Raw genomic sequence first — 22,563 nt, 5'->3', positions numbered from 1 at the left:
CAGAGTGGAGTTTTTGCTTGCCTTGGCCATCTGCACTGGATACTAGAGTGACTTAAGTCTATGTAGAAGCACTTTTCCAGTTTAGCTTAAAATAAATGAACAAACTCATTTTAAATATTGGACTCTAATATTTAATCTCCAGTACTCTAAGTGATTCTTGCTTGATTTGATCATATTTGTGTTTTTAAGAATTTCTGCCTTAACTGCTTTATTTTCCCCTGTCAGTGAAGCTATAGACCTTCAATATTATTTCACTGTGGCTTTCTGTGAAACAGCTTTCTTAAAAGGATGTGGGCTTATGATCACATCACCACATAAACTAGGGTTAATACACATCACCTGCTGTGCAGTAACTACTCTTTCTCCCAGGATAAGTTCCCACTAGTTTATTCCCTTCTCTTAAGGGGTAAGCATTTACTCTGGGGTAGGAGTGAACTACAGCTGACATACTGCAAACACTCCCTGACTTTTTCCTGCAGTTGTTTGTATGTTCATGCTCCAGCATAGGTCTCCTCCACAGGCTGCAGGTGGATCTCTGTAGTCCTGAAAAGAGCTAAAGCCTTTCCTGCTCAGAGCCTTTGCCCTGATCTAGTGGCTGGTCCAGTGCATGGATAGGTGCAGTCACTACCTGCAGCTAGGGATCATATTCCTATCCAACTGGGAATGGCTCTGGTTCACCCACATTGTAGCTTAGAGCTGTTCACCCTGCATGGTGTAGGGCTTTCTATCACCTTGGGCTATGCTAATGGCTGGGTTCAGGGTGAGCTGGATGTTTGCTGTCAGGGTACAGAGCCCTCACATTTTCTAGCAATTCACCAGGATTAGCAGATTTGGTATATCATCCATCCAAACTCATGTAAGCACAGTGCTTGCCTTTGTTCATTGTGTGAGTTGAGATTTTTTTCTTTCCAAATATTTCTTCAATGAAAAATCCACTTGGTAGTCCATCTTTTTATTTTTTAGACTCTTGCTACAAATAACTTTTAGAACTGCCCTGTTAAACCTTAAAAGTATGTTTAGTCCAGTTTAGTAACCATACCTCTGAAAACCACACACTTTTCATTAAGAATAATGTGGGTATGGTTATTCAAAGTTAGGTTTTAATGACACTGCACTGAAGTTCCTATTTGTGTAGATTTTGAAAGTATATCACCTCCAGTATTGAACAGAGCTGCTGATTATTGGATGCTGCAAGAAGAGTAAAATTAACATGACTAAGTGTCTTTGTAACAAATCTTGTATTGCTGTGTGGGGATTTGCATTATTCGGTATCCAGAAGGCATTCACTGTAGAATAACAGACACCTCAGAAAAGATATTACACAGAGAACAGCATGCAGCTTTAGCTTGCCAATAACTGTTTTGTTGTACAGCCCAAATAAAAGATGAGTGATTTGATTATCTGTCTTTTTAGGGTTAATTGAAATTCATTTTTACAGTGAGATTATGTATTGTTACCACGTGTTTTGAAATGTAATTACTGGTCTTACTTAATAGCTGATTTTTAGTTCAGTAATTTTAAGAAATTAAAAGGCCACCTACTTTCTTGTGATACTTACTATCACAATTTTTAAATCTAGTAATATTATAAAATATATAATGTCTTTTTTCTTTATTAAAAGCCCAAATAAATAATTACGAACATTTTGTTAGGACACAAATTGGCTAATAGTTTGTGAAAATGTTTTAATATCTGTTGTGATGCCATTTATATGACAAATAAGAAAACCAGTAACTAATGTGGAAAGAGCTGTAAGTGAGGAAACGAAGACTATTCAATATAGTCTAAATTAAAAGACCTTTTGAAAGACCTATTTTTGAATAAACAAGCATGAAAATTCACCTCAGGCTGTAACTTTAAGTATTGAGAGTTAAGTGGACCTTTTCATATGCCTTTAAAATATAACAATCTGATAAAATTGTTTCAAATTTTTAATTAGTTAAATCTGTTTAATGGTGTTTTTTTTAATTATTATTTATTAGAACTTCACCCTAAAAGAGCTTCATCTTCAAAGCCAGAAGAAAGTTTCAATGCTGACAGTTACAATCCCTTCAAAGATGAAGATGCCCCAGAGTATTTAAACCCATTTGATGAGCCAGATCAGCCACCTGAAGCACCTGGAAGTGTAAGAGATTCTCCTCCACAACCTGCAAAAAGGAAAAGCATCAGGCCAGTGGATATGAGCAAATACCTCTATGCAGATACCTCTAAAGCAGAGGAGGAAGAGCTGGATGAGTAAGTATGATTCTCTGTCTTTCAGCAGCTTTGCAGGCATTAGTAGTGGGATCCCCAGCTTAATCTTGAGATGCATTGGGCTGAACCATGGGGATCCTTAATCACCTCCTTAGGACAGACTCATCCTTGGGCAGCTCAGCTGCAGGAAATACCATACCCCCAGGTCATGCTATTCAGCTGAACATGATCAGTGAGGAAACTTTCCTTGATAGCAAAGGACTTGATAGGAAACAAATATGTGGACCTTTCTGACACTTCATGCCCTGACAATTGCAAATGAGGCAGAAATTAAAGGAGCAACAGATCTTGGGCCTTCCTCTCCTTTTTGCCATTATTTTTACTACATAAAATAATAATCTTTGCCAATGATAACAGGAAGTTTATCTTCATGCAGTATGTAAAAAGGAAGAGCATTTTGCAACCTGCATAGCATATTTTTGAGAATCTCATAAACTGAATCTATATGGCAAAGATAACACCATATGCACTTACTTAGGTTGTTTCAACATGTCCACACATAAAACTTTTATGAACTCACACTGACTGCCTTGTACTATAGTATAGAAATTATCAGGAAAGGAAAGCTTTTTGCAATTCCTGCACAGCTTGGAAGGTTGGAAGGTGTAACCTTAATCCTTGTTTGTGGTCATTAGTCACCAACCACACCACTCATGAGACAGTTTATGGTGATTACATCTGAGCAATTTTACAGACAACAATTCTAATTAACATTTAATTTTACATTATTTAATGAGATTTATCATGGCATGACATTTTGCATTACTTCAATAGTAACAGAGGTATGGTATCATGATCATTCTGTTTTTCTGTTGGTAGCTGTGGTCTAGGAAATGGAAGGATTCCCTGGCACTCTAATAATGCAGGGCTTTGCAGAGTTTTTTCCTTTTAAAACTCGGTAGCCATAGATTTGGTGTTTGGTCTGCAAAAAATAAAAGAAGAAAAAATAAATAAAGGGTGTTGGGAATGATGCCTCTGCCATCTCCTTTTTTCAGGACAGTGTCTGAACAAACAGCATTGGCTGCTGTGTCTTCAGAGCACAGTGTGATCATACTGACAGCCACACCAGGCATTCCTGGTCATTCCCTGCTCACCAGAATCTGTAGGGAATAAATATGTGTGTATTTTACACCCACCAAGATATAGGTATAGAGGACAGCAAAGACTGAGAGGAGCAGAAAAAGCCACATGGATGAGCAAGTGAAGCATTTTCTCTGTTTTCTGTTTTTACTTCCATTTCTACCCTGAGCACATCTATGCCAAATGGGCTTGTAGTGGCAGGGTTGTAACCCTTTCTTTTGCTGTGCACTGGACTTTAGCCCTTGGTTAACAACAACCTCCTTTTTTTAATGATTCCCATTTACTTTGTTGGGTTTTTTTTCCCAAAGATAAAAATAAATCTCCCATAGGTGGATTCTACTTGAACATAAAGCTGGTCTGTATTTTTATGATAAAGCAGTGTCCCATGGGAAGGTGGAAGGATAAAGAGTCAGTAAACACTGTAAAATCAGTTTTTTACATCTTTTACATAAGTTTTTTATGTCCTTACCCCCAAAGTAACCTTCCTCTCCACATTTTCCTCTGAAGTTACAGGAGCAATATATCATACAAAAAGAAATGGACACCATTTGTTGAATGCATTGAGTAGAAGTATGGCACTTGAATCTTTATCCTGAAACACTCTGGAGGAATGAGTGTAATGATACAAGTCCAGTCTAGAAACACAGGGCATGTAACATTAGATCACATCTACAGACACTATTTTGACTCATCTCATGTCCTTAATTTTCAAATTTTTAAGTAGAAAGCTTCTACTAAGGCATGGTCTGGTGAGCACCAAAGGCAAAATTTTCACAGACTATGCCAGTTGGTGGTTTTTGAGTGCCCTAAGTCATGAGGGTTTATGTCCAGATGTGTTTTGTTTTTACCAAGTGTGAACATTGATGCTTTTATTATCTACTTAAGTGGGTAATCTTTTTCCAAGCCTCTTGAAGTCTAGGTTGCCATGTCAATTTGTGGCAGAGAGTTCACAAGAAAACAAGATTTCTAATGAAATGTGTTTCTTTTGTTGATCAGAAATAAATTCCCTTTCCCATCGCTTACTGTCTCTTCTGCTGGCTTATTGAAACAACAATTGGTAGTACTGGATTTACCTGCCATAAACATTTGTTGTCTTGTCTGTCTCTAGCATGTTCACCTTTCCTTGTCACTGTCTGAGTGCTAACTTTTTCGATCTCTTTTCATACAGAAGTCTCTTCATCTCTCTAATCATTTCCACCGCCCGTCTCTGGACCCTGTTATTTCTTCTGCTATGTGTCTATTTTAAGATGTGTTGACTTGGCCTGAGCAGTATATTCAAGACAAAGCTGAACAACTGAGTCATATCATGAGAATAGAAAACTTTGATTGTTATTTTCAACCTCTCTCATAACATCTTGTCTTTTGATTTTTTAAAAATTCTGTTTCATTTTTGACTATCACTGGTCAATGGCTGTCTCCAGGTGTCCTTTTGAATCTATAGGTGGAAGGCATGAAATGGAAGAAATGGAAGGCTCCTAATTTATTGATTATCAGGAAATACAATGTATTTTTACCCCCATGTCTTAAATGTTTAACTGGAGTTCACTTAATATATTGCTTGCATTTTCCCCTTGTATTTTGTGGGAAATGCAGTATTGTGTCCTGAGAACATGGACACACCAGTTAGCAGCAGAACCCTTGTCCCACTCTGCTCTGGCAGATCCCTAGTTCTGATTCTGGACTCAGAGTTTACACAAAGTGCCCCAAGAGCTGAACTCTGACTCTAGTTTTGTAACAGATTCTCACTGTAATCCTGTAAAAGGTACTTGGCCTCAGTGCATTTCTGTGAAGGATTTACCTTGGGTAATTTGCTTAGTTGAAATGTATTTGGCTAATGTTTGTGAGGAGAACTAATACTTTATAACACACACAAAGCACAGTCACAAGCATAAGCATTGTGGGGCATTGCATGGCTCAGAGGGGCTTAGGTGAGCCAGTGTATCTACTCTGCTGCAAACCTGTGCTTTCCAAACATACTTCCTATGGCTAAATTCTCATACCTGGCTAAAGATAAGGACCACATTTTCCTTTTCTTAGTTTGGACATTTCACTGTTAGTGGAAAATGCTGCTTTTGCGTTTTTGAATTTTATACATTAAAATTCACCTATAAGTGAAAGATGGCATACCTTTTGAAATTAATTATTTGAAAATAGCACAGCTCACAGCTGCTTACTGTATAATGCTTTCAACCTTCATACTTTTGGTTGGCAATATTGGCTGACCTTTTAGCCATGCCACGCTGACAACTTTGAGTTTCCTCCTCAGTAAAATGTTTATTTTGTATTTTTTTTTAGCTAACTGATAAGACTGATCAAAATAATTTTTAAATTGGCCAAAATAAAACTTGCTTTCCAATATCATTTGGCTCTGTGGCTTCTTATCTTGTTAATCATTGTATGGCTTAGAATTATGCTGTATAATTGGCAAGGCTATCGAATTGCCATCTGCTGAGGTTGCCTGTTGCACAAGAAGCCACAAGTCACCACATTGTCAGTGACAGTTTAATGCCAGGTATCTTGTCAGGTCTGAAATATTTCTAATTTTGTGGACTAGTGTCTTTTTAGACAAGTCATTTTATGTGAATCCATTAAACAACTTCACAGGACCAGTAAATATGGGACTGACCTCAGAGAAAAATGCTTTAATATTTTCCAGATAAGGCTCTTTTCAACCAGATTTTTCAGATACTTAATTTCTTGTAGGATCAAATTCTGCTATGTATACCGTATCCTCATGGCTTCAGACTTTATAGTTTGTTCAGGAAAGAACCGTTTTGGTTGGTTTTTTCTGTATTAACATTATTTTTCAAAAATCCTGCTCAATATTTGTCAGACCAGTTAAGGGTAGTGCAGAGAGGAAGGTAAAAGGTAGCACTTGTGTGTGTCTGTTCTGTGCATGTACCTGTGTCTGTTTCTGTGACCAAAATGGGAGGGTTTAGTCTGGCTTTCAAGCAAATTCTTCTCTAGAGAAAAAGGCCTCTCTCCTTTCAGCACTTCCTTCTGGTGGGTACAGAGGGTGCAATTCTTCAGGATGCCACCTGCAGTGCAGGCAGTTCTTGAGTTTAAAAATTCAAAAGATGGTTTTCCCAAACAGTTTACTCTCATTGTTAAGATGTTGGGTTTTTTACTTGTACCAAAATGATTTTAACACCTTTCTAATTCAGAGGTAAATTCCTGCTGAACATGCTGTGCCTGTTGGCTGTTCCGAAGGCTGACTTGTTGAACTTAATAAAACCCTGTGCTGTCCCATAGAATGCATTGTTCTTCAGCCTTTATCTCTTTGATCTTCATTTTCACCTCCCTTTGAACTCTCTGGTGTCTGAAGGCACCTGAGCTGTGCTGTCAGCTAAATTAGAGCTACTGACAGCTGGATGCATTCTACACTCCAGCCTGAATACCTCCTTTTCCTACTGCCTCCCATGGAAAACACTCTTCTCTTTTCATTTAACTTGGTTTTTTGGTTACCTTTAGTTTTGATTGTGCTGGTGGCTTTTCAGGTGATGGGCAGCAAAGTGGGAACACCTGAAAGTTGCTTTCAGTCAACAAATGAGTAATCTTAGTGTTAGTCTTTCCTTTTTCTTCAGGAGTCAGATATCTTTTTCTGTAAGGAGCAGAACCAGCAGATTCTTAGAAAGGTCTGATTTTCACTTGTGTGCTTTGGTAAACATTGCCTTTCAAAAGTAGATTTCTGTGGTGTAGGTTACTAATTGCTTGCTTTTTCTCTGTGAAAACAGAATGAGTGTAAATTGCATTAAAATAAATTCTAAAGTTTGTCTATGAGACTGAAAGACATTTTCATACTACAAATACAAACAAAGGGGAGAAATTTAATGTTGTGTGGAAGGCAACTGGATGAATAGTTGGTTTTTACTGCTGTTATAGTTCTTAAAAGTAGTGCATACTAGCTCCTGACTCTTATACTGAGAGGGAATTTGGGAATGGATCTAGCTAGGTACACTCTTATGTAATGCATTTGTGTTTCCATCCAGAATTGAATTCTAAGGGACTGAGGTTATTTGTTGTGGTTGGTTGGTTACACTGCATATAATAACTGTGTGCAGATAGATTGTTGGGAATCATAGTTTGAGATATGTGATAAATATATCTTGCAGGGGAAAGAGAGACTAGAAGAGAATAAATTAAGGTATCCATTTCATAACTAACTGTCCAGTTTTGGATTCCAAAAGAAGAAAAGCAAATACTATTAATAAGGAAATAATTCAGTGCAAAAAGATTCCCTTAAGTATCCTTAGCAGGATAAAAAGCTGCTGGCTCTATTTGATATATTATTTGATATATTATTGATTGATTGATATTTGATGTATCAAGCTAACATAAAATTTGGCAAAATTTGCCTGTGGAGGTATTTACTTGGGGTGCTACAAATGCAGCGTTGGACCATGGACACCTGAGTTAAGGATAATTCTTTGGACTGCATCTAATTGGTGGAAGATGTTTACTCTGTAACATTCTTAAATGAGGTTTAGTTATAAAAGGCACTTTGAAAATTGACAGGTGATGCCTAGTGGTGTCTGCAGAGAGATATATGCAAGTCAGGTGTGGTTTTCTTATACTACTCTCTTACCTAAGGAGTGTTCTCAAAATGGTGTGGTGCCTGTAAGCTAGAGTTTGAAATACATTTGAGGCTGAATGTGTACTCATTGAGGCCAAACTTGTCAAAACTGGACAGCCAAGAGTGAGGCCTCTAAAGCCCTGTGGGAGCATGTCTGCACCAGTGCCCTGATTCTTAATTGTTCTACTCAAGCTGCCTTTATTCTGTTAATCAGGGTGTTAAACACCCAGCAGCTTCACTCACATTTTTTGGTATTGATCTTGTCATAAAATCAGATCACTCTGATAGATAGCAAAGTATAATTGAAGAGTTAGCTTTTATGCAGTTGATAAAACTTCTGCAATTTACAGGACTTAATAGAAATTATGAAAATTGTGACTGAATAATGCAGTTTTAGCTGTAATAACTCATTTTTCAATTATATGAAAATGTAGTATTTAAAAGTGTGTAAAGGTAAAACATTTTTATGTGGGATAATAAAAGCATTTTAGTCATTGGCTTTCCTAAGCAGGTCTTATTTTTGGTTTTATTTCCAAAGAAATAGCAAAGAAATGTGTTTCCCTTCTTTTAATTAGATCAAATCCATTTTATGAACCAAAATCAAGCCCTGCTTTAATTAAAGTTGCTCTGCAAGAGCCAGAAAAGAAGATGAAAAGAAAGGCTCCTGAACCCCCAAACCTCTTGCCAAAGACAGAGATGGTCATGGGTGAGAACATGTCAGCAATTCCTGCATCGAGGGAGCTTTCCTCCTCTCCTAAGGTAAGCTTTTCATACAAAATTTTGTCTTTGTTCATAACAGTACCTTTCTGTGCATTGTAAACATCCTGTTTATTTCTGCAGGCATCTTAAAAGCTTTGCCAGTACTTAATAAGGTATTGGCTTGTCTATATTCACTTGGTTCATAGGGAGAGTGCAACAGTAGGAGCTTGTATTTTTTTCTTTAAGGATTTAATGACAACAGTAACAGCAACTGCAGTTTCAAAGAAAAGAGTCTTCATGTAGCCAATGTTACAGCTGGATATGCCATGGAGAAGGAAGAAAATCATGTTGAACGGTGCTTTGTCCTGATCTATTTTAATGCTCCTAAGCCTTGCCCCTGTCTCCACATTTCTGTCATAAATCTGGGTTTTAAAAGCTTAGAACTGGATACTGTTTATTTGTATTGGGATTTATATATGTCCAATTCCAGAGCTTTGTTGAAGTAATTAAAATAAAATAAAATAAAATAAAAAGACAGTCTACTTTGAAGAGGTTAACTATTTACCAGGAATGTCCAGACTAAGGATACTTACATATGCACATCCATTTATGTTTTCATGGGGAAATCAGAGTTGATTTCAGTGGAATAGGTCATGTGAGTGTGGGTGTTTTCTTACTACAATAGCCAACTTCTGTCAGTGTGGATTTCAACTTCAGTGTTTCAGTAGTTAGCACCACGTGTGCTTTTTCTTTAAACAAAATAAGTATTTAAGTTATATAAGTTCATGGACCTTTCTTAGAAATGAATGTCATACATTGTTTTAAAGGCAGGAAGATGAGGACAGAATGCCTCCCTTCCAGTGTATCTTGCCCAGTGTATGCACGTTATTGTCTCCTTTGCCTTGAATCAGAGCTGCTGTACTCCAGTTTCAGAATTGAGGGAAACTACTTGTCATACCTATCATTTCATTGCATAATTACTCAGCCAGATTGCTCACATGTCCTTGTCCACTCAGGCTCTGATTTTACTGTCATTTTGCCACTGACTCAGGCTAAAGAGTATGAGACCAGAAATCTAACCTCTGTCTGCTCATTGCAAAACAGAACAGTGGAGTAAGTCCACAAGTGCACTTCACAAGTTATTCTTCATATGCAAACTGCAACCAGGGATAGGTGAAATCAAAGCACAGGAGTTTTATAATGCTCTGAAATGGGATTCAGTCCTATTAGCTGGAGTTTCTGTATGGGTTTCTGCATGAAAAGTGGCACATTATTTGATTTCTGGCAGAGTCTGGCTCTTGAGTCAAAGCAAAATGGCCAAAGCAAAGCTTTCTGGTACTACTAAGGCTGTGAAGAGACATCTGTGGAGATTTGTATCAGATTGCCTGGTGGAAATTGTGTCCCCCTTGCTCATTATTTGAGAGGTGTCTTGTTGCAGATATGCATCCAAGGAAATGTCTCTCTGCTTCATACCTGTCTTGCCTGTGCTGAAATAACATGGTACTACTGAGTTTGGTTGTTGTAGTTTTTGTGGGCATAGATGAAGCTTTATTGTGTCTGATTAAGAAAAGATTCAGGATTGAAGACTGTGCTGCTATGGACAGTCTGTGTGGTGCTACTTGGTGAATATTTTGGTGCCTGCCTGCTTGCAGCTCACCTTTCTGCCCCTGACCCTGAGGCACGGCTGAGATCAGCAGAGGTCCATGTACTGAAACACGGATTTTCATTAGAGCTGGGAGGGAAGGTGAAGCTCTGTGCTCACACACTCTTTTATAGGAAAGCTTTAATTAATTTTTTTTAAACAGGATTTTGGAGTATAGGACACATTAGGGAAGGCTCCAAAGCAGATGTGGTGTCCTGGTTCATTATATTCCAGTGGAAAATTTTGCTGAGTGGGTGTGTTAAAATATTGTACGGTCACTTGCAATGCAGAAAGCTTTCTGTAAGCATAGTCTTTTTTCTGTGCTTGAATTGTTTTGCACTCAGATCAAAAGCACTTTACTTGGAATGCTTTTTGAAATTTGGAAAAGTACTGGCATGTAAAAGAAAAGAAACCATTTTCTCACAGAACAGTACAAAATAGTGCCCAGGTGGGACTTGGAGTATTGGCACAAATGACTTGTTTATTGCTCAATAGTAGAGACAATGTTTAGCAACTCCGGAAAAACTTCCATCCAAAGGTATAGGCACTATACAAACATGAACTTAGTACATGCCCTTATGTAGGGAAATAGTCCTATAGAGGTAAACTTGGGTAAAGGAAGGTTAAGTCATGTGTTTTAGTCAGTGTTTTGTCCTAATTTGTTGTGCACAGAAAGTTTTGAGAATTATACTAGAGGCTAAGTGATTCCAGCAGGTTCAATTCCCTGTCTTGGTTGTTGTCATAGGGAATGCCTGTGGAGTAGAAATGCTAATCTTTAAACTACAGAGCATTAATATTAGAACTTCAGAGTTTAAGGAAAAATATTCCAAAACCTTCTCTGCACATCTTTGACAGAGTATTTTTGGTGCTCATTTTCCCTTCACATGATAGAGGCATTCATCACATTGGCTGAATCAAAAGAACACAAATGCTGTCATTGCCATCTACACACCAGAAGTTTATGAAGTGATGGCAGTCAGTTACCTGTAGTAGCAAACCCTTTCCAAGCCTCTTCAATGTCTTCCCCTGGAGCAGGCCCTTTTGATCACTTGGAGATCCCCTGTCAGCTGTGTTGGTGAGGAAGGGTCAGTTACCTACCTTAGATAAGGCAGAGTTTAACACTTCATAAAGGACCAGCTCTTCAGCCACAGAATTAGCTCAGTGTTTGCCATATCTGACTTTGGAGGAAGTTTTGCTTTGAATTTTTTTTATCTATTCACACTTCCTCAAGGAATATCTTAATTCTCTCCTGTCTTGTGTATCTCCTCCAAACTAATCTGAGTCATCAGAGAGAGCTTAAAATGCAGAGTCTGAGATTTGGAGTTACCCCACAGTTAATCATCTCAAATGACTTGAAAACTATGGTATGCTGACTCTATTTAGGTGAGTCTGACAAAGTGCAAAGCTGTAATTAAGCTCTTCAGTCATCAAACTGCTACAGTGCTGTCAAGCCCAACAGTGCTGAAGCCTTGCTGGGCTTGTTACTGTCATACATGTTACTGTTCTTTACACGGTTTGGATAACCAGGTTCTGCCTTTCACATGGGTGATAGAGTCTTTAAATTTCCTCCACTTGTTGACTTTGTGGAAACAAATGTGGTATCAGACCAGTACATAGAATGCATATCAGTGCTCATCATTGTTTTAGCTGATTACAAAATATACATATGAACTTCAGCAGAGTGAAGTCTCAGTCAGTTTCAGATCTCTTCTGCATTATGTTGAATTTATTTGAAAGAAGATCAGTCCCAGAGCTGGCAACTATTTCTCATGGTAGAGAAGCTAAAGCAAACTGTCTCTGCACAATCAAGGATTTTATTGTCTTTGTGAGAATGAGGGGGCAGGAATGTTACTGAATTTATGTAGGAGGTAAAGAGTTATTTACTAGGGAACAGGAGGAAACAGGTAAGCATCTTCAACCATAGAGTTATTTTTAAATGTTAGAAGAAAATACTTCTTGCACTGGATTGACCTTTACTCATTGACTCCTGTGAAGGATAGCATGTGCCCTTCACTTTCTGGAAACCATTCTGATAGAGGCTTGTTTTGGGATTTGGTGTATTCAGTATATTGCCAGACTTTAGCCAAAGCTCATGTTGATGCCTCATGAATCCATCAGGTTTCTGCCATTACCATTAACCTGCTGAAAGTAAATGGGTATATTTGGTGAATCCAGCTTGGTCTCATATCCTTTCTCTCATCTTCAGAGTCTGGAAACCGGTGTTGGTTAAACACATGTCTTAAAGAGTAACTGCTGCAGCCTGACAACTGCCAGCCTGGGATTTGGGAGCTCTCAGAGCCCCATCTCACAGCTGCCTGTCCAGAATCTCTCAGTAAATGAAACTCCTGCACTCCATCCTGGGGATAGATGTTTCTCTGGCAATACATGATTATATGAACAGACATAAAACTGATATCAGACCACAAGATGCTTTTTGAACTTTACTTTGAATGGATTTTTAGTTATGCCTTTCAAATGATGAAAGTGTATGGCACCAGGATTGGATGATAAATCATCTTAAGACTATCATTATTGAGTATACCATTCTTGCCTTTATGAAGGTCATGACTGGTAGTCATGAAAACACAGGAATTTGTTTTGGTGCTTTTAGACAAGAAGTTGTGATGGCCTTTTAAGTTGGTGGAAGAGGAGAATACATATTCACATAGCAGTCCAAAGCCAATAGTAACACCTCTGTTTGTCACCATCATTGTTAAAACTCTCTCTGTCTCTCATTTTAAAACTAAAATTAATTGTTTTGCATGCCAAGTAATAATTGCTCTCTCATGCCAGACAAGCTAGGTGATTTAAGCTCTAATGAAACATTTACAGGAAATACAGAATCATTTTCTGCATGACATATAATAACCCATCTCCATCAGTATCCTTGGTAATCTGCTGGGTATCTGCAATGCTTTGGGATGTTCAGGCTGTCCAGAAAGATTTCTGCCTGATACACAGTTTGTCCTTCAAGCAGCAAAGGAGGTACAAATTACTTCCTTATGAAAGAAGAGAATTTTCAGGTACTTCTCAAGGGAACAAGAAGGAACCTGTAATTTTTTTTCTCCTTCTCATTCATTCTAAGCCAGAGCACAAAACAGGTAGGTTTAGTGGAAGAGGGAGAAGTGACAGCTTCCCCCACAGCTCACAAGATATCAGAGATCCTAAAGCCTCCAGTTGTTTTCTCCACTTTTATTTACCTCAAGATTATCAACCTTATGTGACCAAACAGTAGGAAGACTTCCTAAAACACAGGTGCAGTAATGCAGCTGAGTGAAGGAATGACAGTAAATTCCACATGGGAGATGAAGATCACTCACTGTCTCTTGGTATCAAAAGTATCTCCAGTTGTCTATTCACATAAGGACTTCCCAGCTCTCTGGAACATCTTCAATGACCTTTCTCCTTTTAAGCTTCACACTTGCTGCAAAGGAATTGTACAACTCATTTTCATGAGATCTTTGTCATTCCCTATGTAGACAGATGGTTCAAGCCCAAGGAAGTTACTGGACAGAATTGGAAGATATCTACTGTTATGAACTTAACCAAAAAAAAAAAAAAAAAAAAAAAAAAGGCATAATATGAACAGAGAGATAGTGAGATAATCATATGGAAGCACAGACAAGTCATTCAACTTGCTGCTTTTCAAGTGTTAAAGAATAAAAGAGGCTCCATTTTTAAATCCATTACTTAAGCAATTCCTCATTACTGTTTTCATGAGTTTTAAATGGCATTTGTGAAATTGACTATGTTGCCCTCATATTATTCCCATGATTGGTGCCAGCAGGATCCCACTGTTGGACATCGAGACTGTAGAGGAAACCAAGCCCTTCCATGTTCTCTGTGTGGATACTTCTGACTGAAATATCTTGTTCCCATGCTGTCAAAACTATTTCGGTGCTGCTCTGTAGTCACATTATCTCTAAGAAAGATGCTTCCTTCAGAATTTGAAGGTTAAAAGCCTCAACAATTTGCCTAGATGTTCCTGTAGCAGGAGTTTTGCTGAGGACTGGAGGCAGAGCTGAGCTGCTTCCATCTTCAGCCCCCTTTTTCTCTCCTTGTCCCAGAAGCAGGAGTATTACCTACGTGGAAACACATCCTCATGTGGTGCTCTGTATGTTCTGCTCCGCAGGGAGCCAGTCCAGGCTGCATGCTGCGCCAAGGGCCAGCAAAAGGCTCTGCTTTCTGTGACAATTGAGTGCTTTCCAGCAGCAGTGAATGGGATCCTTCCCTCTGTCATGAATTCCTTATGTGTGGTGCTAAGCTAATCTCTTGAACCAGATTTTGGATTGTGGTGGTTTGTTAGTTGTTTTTTGTTGGTTTTTTTTTCTCAAGTTCACAGCTGCATCCAATCTGGATAAATTACCAGAGCTGTTGTCTTGGCTATAGTACCATGCAGCTGAGAGAGTGCTGTTCCGTGTCACATGAACTTTCTGTGTTAGGTCAGGTCTTAGGTGACTCACACGGAGGACTCAAAAGCATTAGTTTACAGTAATCTGGAGGTGGATTTTTTGTGGACCTCAGTTTTTATTCAAAAATACATATGTACTATTATACCAAGGGTATTAATAAAAATGTATTTGTAACCATAGTATTTGAACACTTGATTTGGCAGCTTTAAGTGTTGCTAAGTGTTTGACTGTTTCATCTTTATGTCTTTATTAGTAGTGGGGATGCAAATAATGGGTCTCCAGAGCTGTCCTGGACAAATATTTTTCATTGCAAATTAATATGTATAGTGTTCAGGTTGATAAATGCTTGACTACTTCTGTCATTTTCATAATTGCTCTTTAAGGTATTTGTGCATTATTGGTGCAACATAGTTCCTGCTGAAATGGATAAAAAAATTGTCAATGCCTGCAGCAGTTCTGGGTTGCACCAGTTACCACTTCTGCAAAATGTCTGTGCAAGTAAGGTTTGGTAACTGCATCAGTGTTGTGATATTCCAGGCCTCAGTTTTCATATTTTAAATTTAACTTACATTTACACATTATAGATCTCAGATTTGTCATTAAATACTACTTAAGTTGTGGAGAAGGTGCACTGAGATTTCTGGAGTGCTGTGGTTCTGCATATCAATGCTTCCATGGCAGTGTTTGGTTTCCCTCCCAGAGGACAAGGGGATTAGGCACAGCCCTGGCTGGACAGCTGGAGCAGTCCTGGCCTGCCCAAACATCTGAATGCCAGCTGCACTGGGCCAGCTCTAGTGAGATCTGGGCCAGCTCCTGGGAGATGTCATCTGAAAGTCCTTACTCCCAATTTTATTTTATTCTACTTCCTGTAAGTTATCTGCCTTCACTTCTCTGCTGGAAGGGGGCGGGGGGAGGCAAGCAGATGACACAAGGCCATGGGCTCCTGGTGTGGGTGCTGGAGGGCTTTGATTCTCCTGCTGGGCTTCACAGACTTGTGTTTAGTTCAAACTTTGCTCTTCAAAAAGAAGAAAGAAGGAACACTTCTCCTCTCCCAAGACCTTTTTAAACCATCATCTAAACAAAAATCCTCAAAATCTTTGCAACAAAAACCTGAAAAATTCTATCCATTTTTTTGTACAGTTTTGATACTTTATTATCAGATTCCTTAGCAAGAGCCATACATGCAGAGTACAGGACAGCTTTTAAAAGGAAAACTTGGTTCTTTCCAATGTTTCCTTGCACCTAACAAGGACCTCAGCACAATTTGTGGAAGTTGACATGGTAGCATTTAACTTTTAGCTGTTACCTTGAGCTGGTTTTGATGAAGTCCGTGGTGCTCTCTCCCCCGTCAGTGGCCCATCAGTGGCCCCTGGTGCAGCACTCAGAGAAAGGAGCACATTAACAATGTGCCTGGCTCTCTGCTTGCCTGAGGGATGGGTTTGGTTCATCGTGGTTGGCAAGCACCTCAAATTGGAAATAAGTGTGCATGAATAAATATTCTTTTGCTTCTGTCATGATGAGTTATGAACATATTACAAAAATAATTATCTTCCCTTCATAAATCAGTCTGATAGTTAACTTTGGTTTGCTTACTAATTCACTGTTCCTGCTAAATGTTCTTTGGTTTGGGTCAGATACTTAAGCATAGGAATAAATCACAGGTCTAAGCCAGAATGCTTTTTGTTGCTGGGAAAGAAAAGTAAGTCTAAAACCAAAATAGATGGCATTTATAAGCAAATCTACAGTGCAATGATAGCCCTAAAATGTGGTATTTGTATTAGCTGTTCTACCCTGCTTTGTACAAGTGTTTTTAAATAGAATTTTTCCTAATTTATTTAAAATTGTGATCACCATTAGTTTTAGGTGGGCAGGTTAGTAAAATAGATTTGTGAAGTTAGGTATAGCCAGAGGTACAATCCAGGAGAAAAAGGGAATCCATAGGTGCCAGAAGCCAAGCCTTAGGGCATGAGAGACACTCAGGTATTCTATGTGTGTGTTACAGCCATACCCACCAGCAAATGCAAGTTAAGCACAAACCTTTCTAAAAGGAGAGAAAATCAGGCCAGTTAGAAGGAAAATGTTGTATTCCTGAGTTGCAAGGAGAAATATGTTGCCAATTCATACTGCAAAGGAGCTGTGGTGACAAGAGGCTGCACAATAAAGCGAGTGCTTGTGCGATAGTGCCGGCACACTAGCTGCGTGTTCTACAAGAGCATTTTTAGCCATGTTCAACAGTGTGCCTGCTATCGCTCCTCCATTTGTTGAATTCAGGATGACCTTTGCATGAATAAAGTCAAATAGGATTAAGGCAGGAATTTTCAACAATGGGAAAGAGCAACAGATGTAGCCGACTTTGAACGTGGGAGGATTGTTGATGCACGGTTGCCTAAAGGGAGTGTCTGTGGTGACAAAAAAAGGGGGAGAAAAAACCCAACAATTTCCTAAAATATTAACCGCATAAAAGAAAAGAAAATAAATAGAAAACAATCCAAAGGAACTGAGTGATTCTGGTTTTTATTGGCATCAAGATGAAGGCAGGGTTTTTTGATTCACTGCCTCCTTTTAAATCTATTTCTCTCTATTCTTTCAGCAGAACTCTGTTCTCTGCAACTGTCACTATATGAGCTGTCTGCAGGGTTTGTGGCATGTACCATATTTTTAGATTCACATTTTTTTCTGAGTTGTTTTAAAGAAAAAATGGAGTATACAGGAAAAAAGAGATGTTGTTTTGCTGGGGAATCAGACATTTGAATACAAAATTTGGATCCTGCTAATATTTTATGGTTTGTCTTGTCCTGTGCAGAAGCTTATAGCTTATAGAAGGATCTCAAGTGAATACAGTGCAGGCAGTCTGTACAGAGACTGTTAATAAAGGGAGTAAAAGGGAAAAAAGGTTAAAAGTATATTTAAAGTGAGAATTCTTTCTGATACAACTTAAGTAGTTTTATGTGTCATTAGACATACCAAATTTGTTTTTATCTCAATAAAAAAGAGGACATGCAAATGTGATTTACTTTACTTAGTTTCATTATTGACAAGAGCTGTTATGCAGTTTAGCAGATAATTGTGTTAACCCCTGCATGATACTTTATAGTTTGTGGTAATGAGTAATGCACAAAATTTAGATATCATTCATATGTCTAATTCAGACAAATCAGCTTTGAAAGGCATATGTAGGAAAAGCTTTTAAAGTGTGAATGAAATCGTGTGCTCTAGCTCAGTGAAAGGACTTTAAAGGAGCTAGCTAGAAACTAAAGCCATTAAGGAAATCACCTTGTAAATGTTACAAAAAATATTGGCTTAATATATTAGCTCAACTTTAATATTTAAAAGCTTGATTAAACACTCACTGATTAAATGCTTACACCACTTTAAGGAGAGCTATGGTGTTGAGAGGGCAGTCCCTCACAGGGGAAAAATCATTTGGATTCAGGGGATGTAGCATGGTGAAACATCTTCTAATGCTTCTTATCCTGCCTCTCCTTTAGAGCAGAGCTTAATGGGGTGAGCTGTGGATTCCCACTTGCAGATTCTGTGCCACTGGATACTCAGTAGTTGTAACATGTCTACCATCCCCAAAATAAGGAGTATTTCAATAGACACAAACAAACAAATACCTCCCCTGTAGCCCCCCCCCCCCCCCCCCAAAAAAAAAAACAACCCAAAAATTACTCCAAAACCACTTGATGTTACCTGGGATGGAATAGCTTGAAGAACACAGCTCTCTAGGTATTGGAGGCTTCATTACTAATTTTTTTACCTTGGTAAATGTCCTGTGATGTTTAATTTTGAGACTAGGAGCAACTTCATATGCATGCCTGGCATCTTTAGCACCAAGGGCACATCGCTGTTGCTTGCATGGCGTGGATTAATGCCCACTGTGGCTGTAGAAAGTCATCTTTATTTCCCTGTGGGCTCAGTGTGGGGGCTGACATTAGGCTCACAGATGTGTACACAACTGCTCAGGTTGTGCCTGCATAACTGGGGGAGAGGCTGTCACAGGCACACAGCACAACCAGAGAAATGCATTTTGAAAGAACATTTGGATGCTGACTATTACTTGCCTGGATTTTTGTAAGCATCCTTGAGACTTAATGCAGAGTCTACTGAAGGCAAGGAGAAGTTGAGGTCCTTTGGTTGCCCCTTAGTTACGCTGCAGAGCAGTGGAATCTTTCCACCCCGGGTTCCATGAGTGTGAACTGGGGCAGGTTAGAGTTGTTTCTAACCCCTTAGCTGTCTTTTGTATGTTGGAAGGGTGAGCCACAAGGAAGAGTACAGTCTCTTTTTCTTTGATAGGCCAGCTAAAATCTTCATTCTTCCTCACTTCATCAACACTTTTGAGACAAGGAACTGTAATCTTAGTCTTGCAAGGGTCATGTTTCTTGGCTTGCTTCAATGCAAATACATCCTTAGAATCCAACTCAGCCAAACAACCTTTAAAATATTCTAAAATGCTATACATATATGCATATCCATATATGTTATATAAAATGTTATACTGCAACTAATTATAAAAACAAAGAGTGTTCTATTTTTGTATTATTTTTTTTTCCCAATTAACTGCCTTGTATTTTATGCTTCTGGAGCATAATGAAAGTAATTTTGACTTAAAAAACACATAGAATGGGTTCTGTTGCTTGTAAGCTTGGGGTGTTTTTCATATATTGAGAGAGTGTATGTTTGCTTTTCTTCTGTGTGTATATAGATACATACAAAGGTATGTATGTATATTATAATAATATATAAACATCATATACATATCTTTATATATAACAAGTAGATGTTTTTTATCTACATTCAAGCTCTTTAGAAAGTGAATTCAGACACCAGTTAGATACCAATGGCTTAACAGCTAATTCAAGTGTTTTGTTCTGGAATCTGCTTCATAACTCAACCATATTCTGTAACACCCTTTTCTTAACGTTGACAAAGTGCTCTTAGGAACTCTGTGAAAAGCTTTGTTTTTGTCACTGTAAAGCAATGCTGCAGAATTGATGCTTTTCTAAAGTGCTCTCCTGGCCCTCTGTGCTATTGCTAAGTCGTCTGTCATGGTTGTTATTGAGAGGAACATAATGGGACTCAATCTTTTATTGAGACATGGGTGTGTAGATCAGAACCCAGTCAGTAGACTTACACATAGAGAACCATGGCAAACCAAATATTGCTGCAATGCTCAATGTGGTTGTAACTGTAACCACTTTTTCCCTCTACCTAAAATACTACTGGAATATAACCACTAGGATTTATAAATAAAAATTAAAAAACTAAAAAAAAAAGGGGTTTTCAGGGAAGAAGTTTTCTCTGCAAATGCATTTAACAGTTTTTACATTTCTTTATAGCAACAAGATTAGGCTTTTATAGAAAGGATGCTTGAGGTTTTGCCTGCTAGAATTAAATTTTCTTTTAGGACAGTATCTTTTTTTTTTGTGCTTGCATATTTGATCATTGTTTTCAAATATAGGACCAGAATGTGGCATAGGTGTGAGTTATAGGCAATAATAGAAGATAATTCTAATGAGAGCCTCCACTTTTTTTGAAATGTTCTTCCATGGTCTCATTGGATATATAAGTGGTTGATTTAAAATCACAATCTGTCTTTTTTTGCAAGCATTTTAAGCGTCACAGGATCCACACAACACATGGGACATTACAGGGTTTGCTTCAGAGCACTTTAATCTCTTTTGGAAAAGTGTTTCCTTCCTTTTCTGGAGAAAGCCAGTACTGTGACTAGTCCCAGACAAACAAAATATATTGCTCTGGATTTTGGGTCTTGTGTGGGTTTCTGTGTTTTGGGGTTTTTTTGAACACAGATGAAGTATAATTGGTCCTTCATCACCTCAGTCTCACTTTCTCTGACAGTTGTTCTGCCAGCATTTCATGCCCAATACAGAAGAAAAAGAATGAAGAAAGCAAGATCATGCAGTGGGCCTGTTTTCTGACCAGATTTTAGCAATTTCACACCCATAAACTCCTTAACATTGTCCTTTCTGCTGTCTCCTGCATGACTAATGGACTCTGTGTGGATCCTCAGACAGGTGATCTAAATGACCCTGGAAAATGCACATCTGCTTGGAATTATTTGAAAAATAGATTCACATTAAAAAAAAAAAAAAAAAAAAAAAGGTTTAAATGGGTTATTTTCATATTTATTGAGCAAAATGAGAGTAAGAGAGATCAAATCCTCCTGTAGTCTCATTTTGTTTTGTCCTTCTTAAGTTAGAGGATTCTTTTGAAAACTGGTGATGAGTTTGGATGAGTTTGGATGAGTTTGTAGGTTTAGATTCCATAAGAACTGACCTCTTTTTGTAGTGAAGTTAGTTACAAATACGTTGCTTCTGTCTGATTTAGGACATAAAATGCCTCTCTAGTCTTCCATAACTTAGGGATAGAGATAGCATTCCTTCATCTGCTTGGAGCATTTTGGTTAGACTTCTGCTCTGAAGAGTCTTCTAAATAGCCAAGCTCTCAAGGTTTTGGGAGGCCAGTGAGACCAATCCTGCCTACCTAAACTCCCCCTTTGAGGGTCCAGTGCCCTCCCATTCCTGCTTTGTCCCACCCACTCCCAAACTTGCAGAAGCAATTATTAAGTACCAGTACCTAACACTGCCAAGGTTTTATGAACAGGAGAAAATAAAAATCATTGCTAAATGACTTCTAAGTATTTACATGTGGTAAAGAAAAAAACTTAGGTTAATATAACTCATTGAGAACCTAAACTATGACTAAAGCAGCATGCGCACTATTTATTTCTCACCTTGTCATTCTCCCACTAGAACTTCAGCAGTTCTGTTTCAGTACTCTGTAAGTTTTATTGTAACTGTAGAGAAAAACTGCTCTTTGAATTCCCCTCCTGTACAGCTTTAAAGGTAAGGTGGGTGTTAATCAAATGATGTTTCTGTGCTTGTGTCCCAGTCATGTCTTGGCTGATGCATCTGCTGCTGAGCGTTGCCTAGAAGTGTGAAAAGCTTGTGGTTTTAAGATGATGGGTCCTACACCCTTAAATAATTTTTAGAAGGCCATGTAAGTTGAAACTAATGTTCAGTATTAGAACAAATTTTTTAGATGCTGTTGGAAGCTAATTTAGAGGAGTTGGGTTTTATAAATTTACCAAAGTTCCAAAATTGCAGCTAGTTTGCTTTTTTACCAGAACTTTCCCTTTACATTAATTTTCTCTTCCCTTAATTCTCTCCATTTGAAAGACTGTCATAATCATTTAATCTCTTGTTATGCAATTAGATATGTTGCTACACATTTATTAGCAAACTTATTGTCAGACTAGTAGTAATGCTCTAATTTACACTTCCCTAAGCATGGAAATTCCTGTGTAGGAATGAAGGCTCCCTTCTTTTCCCTCCTCCACCTATCCTGAGGTGCTTGTGCAGTGAAAAGTATTGCATGTGAGTGATAAGTGCTCTACATGTTGTAACAGCTGGACATGATCAGACATGTTAAAGATGATGTATGAGGCTCGAGTGTGAGTTTTCTGCATTTGTGCTGGCTGAAGATTTACACTGTGTCACTCCTTTGGGCTTCTCTGATAAATCTCATCTCATCCCCATGTGCAAGAAGGAACAGTTGATCCCTTCCCCCAGTGCTCCTTCTAATAACTGACTGGAAGACTGAAGTCTTCTGGTGCAGTCCTCCTGTGCAGGTGTTTCTAGGTCTGTGTGCAGATGAGTGTTTGGAATCACAGGCAGCTCACACCAAACACATTAATCATTGCGTCATCTAGGGACCAGTAGAGAACCTGGCAGGAATGTTTGATTTTATTTAGCACACCATGTAAACTAAGCCCAAAAGGCACTTGAAATGTAGCACTTTATTCCACTTGTGAAGCTCAAAGATGTAACTCCTCTAAAGGACTTTAATCCAATGGGCATTATTGTACTGGGGATCCAGTGATG

At 38.4% G+C, this 22,563-nt stretch overlaps 1 protein-coding gene across 12 annotated transcripts in view; it reads left to right on the top strand.

Moving 5' to 3' along the window:
* The window catches only part of EHBP1 (EH domain binding protein 1), a 205,229-nt gene that overhangs the window by 92,104 nt on the left and 90,562 nt on the right, over window positions 1–22,563 (top strand). For all 12 annotated transcript variants that reach the window (XM_079324068.1, XM_079324067.1, XM_079324077.1 and 9 more), the window contains 2 exons: window positions 1,983–2,235; window positions 8,482–8,665. In XM_079324068.1, coding sequence (XP_079180194.1) covers window positions 1,983–2,235; window positions 8,482–8,665 — 437 coding nt within the window. The remainder of the gene's footprint in view (window positions 1–1,982; window positions 2,236–8,481; window positions 8,666–22,563) is intronic.

The sequence above is a fragment of the Erithacus rubecula genome (assembly GCF_903797595.1).
Source record: "Erithacus rubecula genome assembly, chromosome: 2".
Classification (NCBI taxonomy): Eukaryota; Metazoa; Chordata; class Aves; order Passeriformes; family Muscicapidae; genus Erithacus; species Erithacus rubecula.
The sequence above is the reverse complement of the archived record's forward strand: the minus strand, read 5'-3'. Positions and strand labels throughout refer to the sequence as shown.